We start from the raw sequence: 12,559 nt of genomic DNA on the forward strand, positions 1-12,559 counted from the left end.
TCTCTCTGTAACACTGCTTTTCCAATATAAATCATATCTATATCTATATCTATATCTATATCATAGTCTATATCTATATCTAAGTAGTAGTTTGAGTTCCAGGTCTGCCTAGAACAAGCATGGAAGGTGAGGCTTGGGGCTGGGACTGCTTGAGAGGACAGTTCATGGGGTGAGCATCCGTCCACCCCACCTCCCTTGCTGGTTCACCTTGGCCGAGGCAGGGCCAGTGTGGAGGAGCTGTGGGGTGTGGAGCTCAGTTCTTGCCTCACCTCCCTCTGCACTTCAGCACCAGGACAGGGAACAGCTCCCTGAAGGGGGCTGTCTGCTCACACCACCCCCCTCTCATGTGGCGGCCTTGGCCTTCAGACCCTAGCAGTTCAATCTTCCAAGGGGAAAGTATGAGAGAGAGAGAGAGAGCCCTGTCCCAGGAGCCAGCCAGTGTATGTGTGTGTGTGTGTGAGAGAGAGAGAGAGAAAGAGAGAGAGAGAGAGCCCTAGCCCTGTCCCAGGAGCTGACCAGTGTGGAAACGCCTGGCGCAGTGCCTTCCTCCTGCTGCCAAGTTGCCAGCAAGCATCACCCCTGCCCTTGGCAGGGACCCCCTCCCCTCCCTCACAGTCTCCACAGGGGGTCTCCTGCCCTCCCCTAAGCCTGGGCTCTCTGGACAAACGGCTAAGGACAGGGTTTTGGTCACTAGGAACTCTAGGGTACACATGTTGGAGGGGGGTTCCCCTCTGAAGGCCTCGCTGATGCCTGGCCAAGGCTCCCAGCCACCCGTGCACCAGCAACCAGTGAGTTTCTTATAGAACCTACTCGGCCTCACCTGACAGACACCCTATGGTCCTGGGGGGATGGGGCTCTGAACTTGGGGGACTGTTTTTTCTCGCCCGTTCTCCTAATGTTATTTAACCTCCCTATGTCGGCAGAGGGAGCTGCTGACCTGCAGTGCTGGCCCCCTACACCTGTGGGATTTGGGGGACTCCCCCTCCCACCTCACTGGGTCACCCTCCTGTGAGGACCATTCTTCCCTGGGGGGCCAAGGGGGCTGAGGGGAATCTGTTTCTCTCTCTCTCTCTCTCTGTCACTTTGGTCCCGGCCAGGTGCCGGCTCCAGCAGGCAGTGGCCATCGGGAAACCCCTCCCCAACCCCGAGCTCTGGAGGCGGCTTGGGGGGCGGTGGGGAAGGAGGAAGCTGGTGGGACGCTTACCCCAAATTCTGTCACCAGGATGTCCGTGATGCTGCCGAGCACCGTTACAAAATCAAAGATGTTCCAGGCGTCGCGGAAGTAGTTCTAGAACAGGGACCCGCAACACAAGACAGGCCATCGGAGGGCTGGGCGCCCGGCTTCCCCAGGGGCGCAGGTCACACAGCACCAGGCAGCGCAAGGACCAGATGCCCAAGGAATCCTCTGTGCCCTGAGCTCCCCTCCCTGCGACTCCCACCCTCACTTGGACCCCAGCTTGGTGGCCATCTCCTTATCCTCCGAGCTCACGTGAGGGCACCCCCTATGTTCCACGGAGGAGGACAGCGCCTCTGGGTGCACACCTGCCAAGGTCTGATGCGTGGCGCTCCATACCCTCGGGAGACAGAGGTTGAGCTTTCTGGGGCTCAGGGCCCATTCCCAGGGCAGGCAGGATTAGAACAGCTACCACGTAATATGTGAGTTCCAGGCCCATAGGGTGTCGCATACAGCAGGAACCCAATTCATGGATGAAAGTGATTTCTTAAATTTATTTTTTAATTATTTTTTAAGAATCATCTAAGAGGGATTCAAGTTTTAGGACACTTTTTAATAGCGTGGCAGGTGTTGCTAGGGTCTGGCCCCTCCTGTTTCAATGACATAATCATGAGATGCTAGCCAAGGGAGTGCCCATCAGTAAATAAGTAAGTAAATCCACGCATGGAAAGGGTCTTCAAAGAGAGCATGGGAAACGCAACTTTGAGGGCTGCTGTTGTGGCATCGCGGCCAAAGTTGCCACCTGCAACCCGCAGGGGCGCCGGTTCAAGTCCCCGGCTGCTCCATTTCCCATCCAGCTCCCTGGGAAAGCAGCAAAAGGTGGTCCGAATGCTTGGACCCCCGCGTTCACACGGGAGACGCAGACGAAACTCCTGGATTCAGACTGGCCCAGTTCGGGGAGTGAATGAGCAGGTGGAGGATTTTCCTCTCTTTCTCTCTCTCTGTTATTCTTCACATCAAGAAAACAAATCTTTTAAAAAGGCATTTTAATTTTTTTTAAAACTTTTTTTTTGGTACCAAAATAAACGTATGTGTTTATTTGAGAGAGAGAGAGAGGGAGAGAGAGAGAATTTGTGAAACAACAGGGGACACGGGTATTTGGGCCCCTGCTACCCACGTTTAAGAACCAGATGAAGATTCTACCTCCTGGCTTCTGTTTGGCCAATTTAGCTAATGGTGCTGGGGACAGGGTCGGACACCTCTCTCCTCTCTCTCTCTCTCTCTCTCTCTTTCCTCTGCTGGTTCATTCCCAAATGCCTGCAGAGGCCAGGGCTTGGCCAAGCTGGGGTTGTGAGCCAGGAGCTCCACCGGGTCTTCACTGGCTGGAAGCTGAGGCAGGTCCAGTCTTGGCTGTTGTGGCCTCTCGGGGAGGGAACCAGGAGATGGCTCTCTCTCTCTCTCTCTCTCTCTCTCTCTCTCTCTCTCTCTCCTCTCTCTCTCCTTTACAGATAAAGCAGGAGTGGGAAACTTTGTAAGGTCTGCAAAATTGTTTGGTCTGGCCCTCCCAAGGCTCATTAAAGTCCATTGTAAACTACGACAGGCTCATTGTCAAGGGTGTCATTTTGTATGGCCTGAGCATGGTATAAATATCCAAATGGTCCTTGGCCCCACCCCTGAAATAGAGTGAAAATTAGCAAAAAAATTTTTTTTAATTAAAATTTTTTTTAAATGACAGTGTTTTGGAGTAATCCTGAAGACCCCTAATTTTAAGGTAATTGACAAAGGCTACGGGGATGAAAATGTCGGATTTTTTATTGTGATACAGACTGTCTCGATACACGCTGTTTTCCAAAACACCCTGAAAATGGAATTAAAAGATGCATTTATTTTGGTACAAATATTTTTGAGTGTAGACCTACAGAGATGTTTGCAAAAAAAAAAAGTTCATGGAAAATCTGTATTTATGGAAAAACTCTGCTTGGATTTTCTTTTTTAAGTTTTATTTTATTTTTATTACAAAGTCAGATATACTGAGAGGAGGAGAGATAGAGAGGAAGTGGAGCTGCCGGGATTAGAACCAGTGGCCATATGGGATCAAGGCGAGGACCTTAGCCACTAGGCCACGCTGCCGAGCTCCTCTGCTTGGATTTAAAAAAAAATGCTCTGAACCCAAATAAACGTATTTTAAAAATACTTAGTTATTTGAAAGCGTGACTGAGGCAGTCTTCCATCTACTTGTCCACTGCCCGAGTGATGACCACAGTAGCCAGGACTGGATCGGGCTGAAGTCAGGAGCCAGGACCCTCCCGTGCGGGGCCCAAACGCTGGGGCCGCCCCCACTGCATTCTCCAGGTGCCTTACCCGGGAGCTGGAGTGGAAGTGGAGCAACTAGGACTGGATTAGGACCCATAAGGGACAAGGACACTAAAAGTGGAAGCTTAGCATGCTGTGCCAGAGCCCTGGCCTCAATAAATGTATGTTTTAATCTTATTTCCACCAAAGTTTCTCCTCCCCGTTGCCTCCTCTGCCTGCCAGATGGACAGAAACACTCAAGTTTGGTTCCTGTGGAGGGACTGAGGGGCTGGGGTGGGTTTCCTAGGGCCTTAAGGTGAACTCCATCTCTATTGGCGGGAAAAGCCAAGTTCATGGGTCAAGTGCTTGGGTAGAAAGGGTACCCCCCGTGGGAAGGTTTTGGTTTCTGGAACATTCCAGCCTGGTCATATCTATGTAGGTCATCCAACACCCAGCCCCGATCCCACCCCTTGCCCGAGCTCACAGCCCCCAAGGTCCTGGCCGGACACTCACCAGAATCCCGAAAGCCAAGACCTTGAGTAGACACTCCAGGGAGAAGAGAGACGTGAAGACGATGTTGAACACCCGCAGGGCGTTTTCATAGGCGACCGAGGCCCCATAGAACTGGAGAGAGAATTGGGGAGTGGGTGGATAGGGTGGAGTGGGGTGAGCAGGCAGGGGTGGGGACCTCAGGGAGCTGTGGGTATTTGTGCTTTCATATTCAAAATAAGAACTCCACTAAAAAAACCCTAAAAACCCAAACAAGTCTGGGATATCCTGGCTTCATGATATACTGATCAGAATACTGGGCGCCTCAGCTTTAATTTTTTTTTTTAAAGTTCTACTGTGGAAAATTTCTTGCCAAAATAGTTTTAATTGACGTACAAATTTGGAACATATTTATGGGGGTTCGGGGGGGTCTTTCAATCTGTGTGGGGAATTTAGCACCTGCTTGTCCCTAGAACCCTCTCTTTAAAAAAAAAAATATTTATTTGGAAGTCAGAGTGACAGAATGAAGGCTCTTCCATCCGGTGGGTCACAATTAAACCAAACCAGTGGCGGAGGTGACCAGCCGGAGGGCACAGTGGTGGGCTGCCCCAGGGGTCAGGGGGTGGGATGGGCAGGTAGCTCACCTTCATCATCAACACGATGGTATTGAGGGCGATCATGGCCATGATGGTGTATTCAAACGGCGGGGACACCACGAACTGCCACATGCGGTACTGGAAGCTCTGCTTGTTCTGGGGCATGTGTCTGGTCAGTGGCTTGGCGCTGATGGCAAAGTCGATGCACGCCCGCTGCAGGGGACAGACCGGTGTGAGGGGCAGGGCCAATGGGCAGGGAAGGGCAAGCTGCCATCTAATCGCGTTCAGCTCCTGGCACGCCTGCTAGAGGGTCTGCCCAGCCACAGCCCTCCCCCCAGCTCCCTTCCCAGACATCTCCCTCGTTTTCCCTCCTGGGATCTCCTCCACGGAAAGTGGATCCAATCCTACAGCCCCAGTTTGCACCCAAGAAAAACAGAGGCTCTGCCCGAGGCGCCACCGCCTGCCCGAGGCATTCTCTTGTAGGGAGAAGTCATTTACCATGGCACTGACTGACTTCACAGACAAATGTAGTCCATCCGTTGGGTTACTTCCCCCACCCTCAAACAACCAGAATGGCTGCAGTTGCACCAGCCATAAAAACAGGAGCCCGGAACTCCTTCGGGTCTCCCACATGGGGGGCAGGATGTGCCTTAGAAGGGGAGCTGAGATCACAAGAATTTGAACCCAGGCACTTGGTTACAGAAAGCAGGTGTCCCAGCAGGGAACGCCATCTGATGCCCAGGGGGAGGCGGCACCTCGTTCTTCTCCAAGCTGTATTCTTCCATCATCTTGTCCCCCTGCTCCTGGAAGGTGATGATGATCAGGGCCACAAAAATGTTGACGAAGAAGAAGGGGAAGACCACGAAGTAGACCACGTAGAAGATGGACATCTCCATGCGGTAGCCGGGGCTCGGGCCCTGGTTCTCAAACGTGGCGTCCACCGAGTGCTTGAGCACCCTGTGGGGTATGGGATGGGAGGAAGGAGGGGGGAGGGACAGGGAGAAGAAGTGGGAAGACCATGAAAGGCAGGCAGAGTGATGGCTGTTGGTGACTTCTGACAGTTGGCCTTTTGATCAGTGCCCAGAAGCCGTGGGAGAGGGGCCACGCCTCCTGGCCCTTCTGGCTCCTGGGAGACGGGAGACTCAGCCACGAATTACTGCTCTAAGATCACCTGCTCCAACACGGCCAAGTTGGAGTTTATTATACGTATATTTAAAGATTCATGTATTTATTTGAAAGACAGTGAAAAACAGCGAATGAGAGAGAGAGAGACTTTTCCATTTGCTGGTTCACTCCCCAAGTGGCCACAATGGCCAAGCTGGAGCCAGGAGCCTGGAGCCCCATCCAGGTCTCCCCTCAGGGTGGCAGGGTCCCGGCCCTCCTGGAGCCCTCGTCTGCTGCCTTCCGGGGTGTTTATGAGCAGGGAGCTGGACATAGAAGCAAAGCTTGCACCCCAAATCAGGCTCGGGGTCAAATGCTGCAGGTGCACCAAACAGCGTGCCACGCGCCTGTCCCCCAAGAGGGCATTGTTACAGGCTTCCGGAGGAAGTTTGGGACTGGAGGAGGAGGGGGGAGCCACCTGCTGGAGGTCCGAGTTCAGGGGAAAAACAGAAAAATCTCAGGAATTACACTAAAACATTTCCTCCGGACTATAAAAGTTGTGAAAAGGTCCTAGATGAGGAGAGTCTAAAAAATATAAAAAGCATATAGAAGTATCAACTAAATTATATATATATTAAATTTTAAACTATTTTATCTAATTAAAAATAAACATAAAAATACATAAATAAAAACAAATGTGAAGATTGAGTTATTTGAAAGGCAGAATGATAATGAAACACACACTACCCCCCACACACAGAGGTTCCATTCAATAATTCCCTCCCCCAGTGCCTGCTACAGCCAGGGCTGAAGCCAGGAGCCAGGAAGCGCATCTAGCTCTCCCACGTGGGTGACAGCAGGGACCCCAGAACCTGGGCCACCACCTGTTTGCTGCCTCCCAAGGTGTGCGTTCAGCTTGGAGCTTGGATTGAAAGTGGAGCCGGGACTCGAACCCTGGCACTCGGATATAAGGACTCAGGCATTCCAAGTAGCATCTTACCCACTGCTCCGCACACCTGTGTGTTCCTCCTTCCCCAAACATTTGAAAGAAACAGCAGGGGGCCCGGTGCGGCAGCCTAGCAGCTAAAGTTCTTCCCTTGCACATGTCGGGATCCCATATGGGCGCCGCTTCTAATCCTGGTTGCTCCACTTCCCATCCAGCTCCCTGCCTGTGGCCTGGGAAAGCAGTCGAGGACGGCCCAAAGCCTTGGGACCCTGCACTCCCATGGGGAACCTGGAAGAATCTCCAGGCTCCTGGCTTCAGATCAGCTCAGCTCTGGTTATTGAGGCCATTTGGGGAATGATGCAGTGGATGGAAGATCTTTCTCTGTCTCTCCTCTCTGTATATCTGACTTTCCAATAAAAATACATCTTAAAAGAAAGAAAGAAACAAACAAACAGCAGGTTCACCCTTGGAACTGCTTGACCAGTCTGTGTGGACCTAGGTGGGACTTCTCCCCCGGAGTTCAGGCCCCTGGATTCTCAGCATGCAACTGGACCCCCTGCTGCCCATCCCAGTCCCACAGCGCAGGAGGAGCCAGCATCGCATCCTGCCCGCCCCCTCCCCAATCCCTCTAGCTGCTGCAGGTGCCACGCAGCCCCCGGCCACTCACTGGGGCCAGCCTTCTCCCGTGGACACGGTGAACAGGGTGAGCAGGGCCCAGAGCACGTTGTCGTAGTGGAACTCATACTTCTTCCACTCACGGTCCCTGGCTTTGACCTCGTTCTTCTCATACAGGAGATACTTGCCACTGTCAACGAGAGAGGGGGCGCTCTTAGGACGGGGTGCAAGGGGAGGGCATGGCAGAGGAACAAGACCCACCCCTTCCCCTCCATCCCCCAAGGCTGCAGCGTCCGGAGGAAGGTGTGTGCATCTATTTGGGGACAAAGCTGATCCAGGAGTTCAACACTCTGAACTCCAACTTGAAAACATACAGCTTTGGGTTTGCTGGTGTGTGTGTGTGTGTGTGTGTGTGTGTGAGAGAGAGAGAGAGAGAGAGAGCGCGCGAGCCTAGGGGGATATTTTTGAGTTCTAAGGAAGATAATTGGTATTGATTGGGGGGTGGGTAAAAAGGGGTTGGAGAGGGAATTTTTTTTTGAAAGGCAGATGGACCTGCTGGTTCACCCCTCCATTGCCCATACCAACCAGGGCTGGGCAAGGCTGAAGTCAGAAGCTGGAGCTCAGCTCTTCTGAGTCTTCCTCGTGGGCGGAAGGGACCCAGGGACCTGGGCATTCCTCCGCTGCCTTCCCAAGTGCGTTAGCGGGGAGCTGGGTTGGAAGCAGGGCCCTAAGGGGTGCTGGTGTTGCGAGCAGCAGCTTAACATGCTATGTCACAACACCAGCTCAGGTGGCTAGTGTTTCTTTACAGGGCAAGGAATCTGGACTGAGGGCTAGCTCAGACTAGTCTGAGGACTAGCCCCAGACTCCCATCTAACTAGCCACACATGAAGCCACTGGCAACCCCTACTGAAGTCTTCTGCACTGGCCATAGTGTCAAAAGGGTTGACACACATCCCATCCAGGGAGTTGCTAAGGACATGTTAAAACCAGCTCAGATGGGTCTATTTCCCTCAGTACTAGGGAAAACCATGCAATCTGGGGAGAGCTGATTCTGTCTGGTTCTAACTGGATTTAGGTCCTTCTCAGGTTCCCTCTCGACCCCTGTGGATTGGATCCAAGTATCCGAGGCAGGTTTGATGAGCAGGAAAGATCTTCACACAGATGACTGGCCTCTTGCCAGTGAATGCAGCCTGGGCGGGTTGCCAAGGAGGAAGCCTTCACCCATGGTTAACGGCCTCCCACAACACCCTGAGAGAAGACCCCCAAGACAACAAAGCCAGACTGGAACCTTCTAGCACATTCTAGAACCTGATGGAACTTTCCAGAAGATTCTGAAACCTTCCAGAAGCCAAGGGCTCATTGAGTAGGATCTAACACTGATGTCCTCCTCCTCCAGGTAGAACCTGACTCACTAAAGCTTCCCCACACTGGTTGCCCTCCCTAGCTCATGGAATCTGCCCAGAACCTCAGACGGGGGAGACAGATTTGAGCCTCGCTTCCTATCTTCAGGTCAACTGGCTTTGCAACAAATCCGTTCTGCTTCCACAAGCCAATGTCACAGTCCCGGCTTCTATGAGTCCTTCTTGGCATGGCATGCTGTTAAACATTAGCGACTCAATGAACTGCCAATGAAAAGCACTCGAGGAAAAACTGTGTCTGTGGTTTCTTTCCGGTCATTCTTTATACCTCCAAACAAATTCAAGGCTGACAAGCAGTTCTCAGGAATTCCCGTGGGGTCGCTGCTGTGAGGCTTGAGATGGGAGTAGGGGAACTGTGGATGTGTCCTCCTGCCCCAACCTCACAAAAAGTTGGGCCGATCACCTTACTGCTTCACCTGGGGTGAGGGACCAGCGCCTCGACTTCCCAAGCAGTTTTCTCTACTAGTCCAAATTCAAGGTGCTTGTATCGCCTGGCACCCCAGCCTCGGGGCCTCCCAGCCACCCTCCCATAGACACACACGCACGCATGCACGCCCCTCCCGCCCTGGCAGGTGGCGGGGGTCAGAGACACCCACCGGCAGTCCTTCTCGAACTCCTTGGACTCGTCGGTGCAGTGGAAGAACTTGCCCTTGAACAGCTGCACGGCCACCACGGCAAATATGAACATGAACAGCATGTACACGATGAGGATGTTGAAGACGTTTTTGAGGGAGTTCACCACACAGTCAAACACAGCCTGCGGGAATTGAGAGAGAGAGAGAGAGAGATCTTCCACCCACCAGTTCACTGCCTAAATAGCTAGGGCTGAGCCAGGAACCAGGAAACTCCCTCGGGGTCTCCCACCACCTGCTGCCTCCCGGCTTGGTCCTGGGAGCTGGGAAAACTTGGATGTGGGTCACAGCATCACCAGCTCAAACACCAATCCCTACTTCCTTCCACACCCCCTAGGGAGACGGGGGGGGGCATGACAAGCGTTTGGGTAATGCAGGTTATTTTGTAACAGTCAGGATGGGCGTCCTGAGGAGAGACAGGTCATGGGGTGACGGAGGTGGACCAGAACCCCACATCTCTGTTTTTCAGCTTGCAAGTCAGCTTCCTCCTCTCCAAGGGTCACTTTTGTGAGTTAGGAAAACCGCCCCCTGCTGGGCAGTTGTAGTAACGCGCTGGGCCGTGTGTGGGGACCACAAGGCCACCACACCTGGGCCTCCTCCAACAGCGTGCCACCTAGGCAAGCGTCCATGGCAACGCTCACCACCCATCTCACCTTGAGCTTTGGCAACCGCTTGATGGTTTTAAGGGGTCGTAGCACCCGGAGGACTCGGAGGGACTTGATGGTGTTGATGTCTTTTCCTTTGCTATTGCCGCTGTGGTGGGGAATGAATGGGTGTTAGGGTAGAAAGAAGGAAAGAAAGACAGTGGCCCTCAAGCATTGGGGAGCGGGGGTGGGGGGCCCAAAGCTCCACATGACCACACCCTCCAGGGCCTAGGAGGGCTGGAGCAGCCCTGGGCATGAATGGTCGTGGCACCTGCCGAGCTGAGTTCTGGAGACAGTCCGGGAGCAGGTGGACGCAAGAGATCTGGCTTTGCCCTTTACCGAGGACCCCACATCCCATCCGACCAGCCCCCAGCAAGGTGGGATGGAGGAGCCTGCTGCTGTTGCTGCTGCAGCGTCCTGAATTCCCACCTGGCTGTTTTCAGAAAACAGTTTGAAAGGTGATGTGTGCGTGTGTGTGTGTGTGTGGGTGTGTGTTGGATGGGAGGGAAGATGCTTCCAGTGGCCTGGTCCAGAAGTCCCTGGGCCCACAGCCAAGCAGACCCCAAGAACTTACACCGCCCAGGGCTGTTTTCTGAGGCACCCCAGGGAGTAGCCGCTGCCCGTGGCACGCCTCACCCCCATTCCCCAAGAGGAGCATTTTGGTGGTGGTCGGGGAACTTGAGGGAACAGTCCTCCAGGGCTCACAGGCAATGGAACCACAGCTGTCCCTCCCACGCTCCTCGGTCACCTGCCCTCCTGCCCACCTGCCCACCACACCTACTTTCCATCTTCCGTTTTTTTTTCCCCCTCCTTCCAAGTTATTCTGCAAGGTCAGAGACCACAGTGTCATTTGGCCCCAACGAGAACCCTCACGAGGTCAAAGACTAAGTTCCTGGTGTGGCATTCAAGGCCCTACCTAACTCGCCTTCCCCCCACAACCCCCACCCCTGCTGCAGCTCAGATGTCTGTATTTTTTTTCTTGCACACTCCCTCCCGCCCTTACTCCACCCTTCCGTCCACTGCCAGCCCCTCAAGTTCTCTTCCCAGGACAGCCCCCCCCCCCGCCCCCATGCCTGCCTGCCCTTCTGGAATCCTCTTGGGTTCGTTTGTGATGTTTTTCTCCCTAGGGCTTCTTGCCCCACCCCCTCACTTCTTGTTTCTAGTCCCGAGTCCCTGGTGTGTGCCTGGTGTTGAAGACACGTGTGGGCCCGTGCCAAATCAGGATCCTCGCGCACGTGTGTGTGTGTGTGTGTATGTGTGTGTGGTGGAAACAGCCCCTTCCCCTTGGCAGGTATCTTCCTGAGGTGGGGGGGTGAGGTCCCGGGAGAGCCTTGTCTAGCACCTGCTGACCCTCCCTCATGGTCAGGTCCAGGTACAAACAAAGAAAGAACGAACATGTCCTAACTTCTTCCCCCCCCACCTTAAGCTTCCAGAGACAACACAGCAGGAGAGACCTGGCTGTCCTGAGACCACGTGAGAACTGGCTGATCTCGACACGGATTCTTATGTTTTTTGGAAAAACCACTTCCTCCAAGCTGAGACATGGGTCATGAGCGGCGGGGGGTGAGTGGGGAGGTGCTCGTGGGCCGGGCACACACACACACACACACACGGAGACAATTGCTTCAAGCGTCCCCGGGATTTCAGGGTGCCGCCAGACACTGCCATCTTTGCTCAGACGTTGGCAAGGAAAAGTGCCTTTTCAACACCCCGTTAGCGGCTGGGCGGCCTCCACCACTGGCCCATCAGCCGTCGGGGTGTGGACGCGGAGGCACCCCGAAAAGTTCATGGAAGGATGGAATTTAAAAAGATTCGTTTATTTTGGAGCTTTGAACAAGAAACCTTGAAATCCATGCATGTCCCCCTTCCCCTCACACTATACATTTTCCAAGAATGTTCTGGAAACCCTTGGCAAGGGTATGCATGGATTTTAAGGAGTTTTTGTTTGCTCCAAAAGCAAAAAACACCCACTTTTTAAAAAATATCCTGTTCCTTCCAACCTCTGCAAGCACACTGGTATGGCCAGGGTAAGGTTACCCTGTCACAGGTACAGGTTCATAGGCCAGCACGGGGGATGCCTGTGGTTTGTGGTGTGTGTGTGGACCAGGGCAGAATCCTAAGGATGTTTGCGGTGTAGACTGTCCCAGGAATTCTCCTCTCTGGGGAGTCTGAACTGTTCACAACCTCTGGTCCATTCCTCTCCACATCCGGCCTGGACAGGAGAGGGGCGGCTGTGACCCCCCCACCCTCCACCTGCTCTGTCCCCAGCAGGGCAGGCTGCCCGAGTATTCCAGACAACAGGACAGAAGGCCATGGACGCCGGCCCAGCACAGAGAACAAGAGACAGAATCAGAGAGAGAGAGAGAGAGAGAGAGAGCGCGACAGACAGAAACTTTACCGTGTACTGCTCCTGGTGACGTGTGCCGTCGGAGAGAGAGACAGACAGACAGGTCGTAAGCAGCCTCACAGAACACGGAACAGGTACAAACACACGCGCCCACCTGCCCGCCCGCCCCCTGCACCTGCTGGGGTGTCGGGGAGGGGAGGGCGCAGCCTGGGACTCGCGGCTAGACGCACGCACCGCGCACATCCATCCTTTCCGGTGGAGGAAGGTGCCCCAGCAAGCCACCTTTCCAGGAAGCCGGGAGAGCC

General features: G+C 53.8%; 1 protein-coding gene across 5 annotated transcripts in view; it reads right to left on the bottom strand.

The window, feature by feature from the left end:
- The window catches only part of CACNA1A (calcium voltage-gated channel subunit alpha1 A), a 158,169-nt gene that overhangs the window by 23,786 nt on the left and 121,824 nt on the right, over positions 1 to 12,559 (bottom strand). For all 5 annotated transcript variants that reach the window (XM_058657746.1, XM_058657747.1, XM_058657748.1 and 2 more), the window contains 7 exons: positions 9,917 to 10,016; positions 9,228 to 9,388; positions 7,266 to 7,403; positions 5,307 to 5,508; positions 4,600 to 4,764; positions 3,980 to 4,090; positions 1,205 to 1,288 (listed from right to left, as the gene is read on the bottom strand). In XM_058657746.1, coding sequence (XP_058513729.1) covers positions 1,205 to 1,288; positions 3,980 to 4,090; positions 4,600 to 4,764; positions 5,307 to 5,508; positions 7,266 to 7,403; positions 9,228 to 9,388; positions 9,917 to 10,016 — 961 coding nt within the window. The remainder of the gene's footprint in view (positions 1 to 1,204; positions 1,289 to 3,979; positions 4,091 to 4,599; positions 4,765 to 5,306; positions 5,509 to 7,265; positions 7,404 to 9,227; positions 9,389 to 9,916; positions 10,017 to 12,559) is intronic.

Source organism: Ochotona princeps, chromosome 33 (assembly GCF_030435755.1).
Source record: "Ochotona princeps isolate mOchPri1 chromosome 33, mOchPri1.hap1, whole genome shotgun sequence".
Classification (NCBI taxonomy): domain Eukaryota; kingdom Metazoa; phylum Chordata; class Mammalia; order Lagomorpha; family Ochotonidae; genus Ochotona; species Ochotona princeps.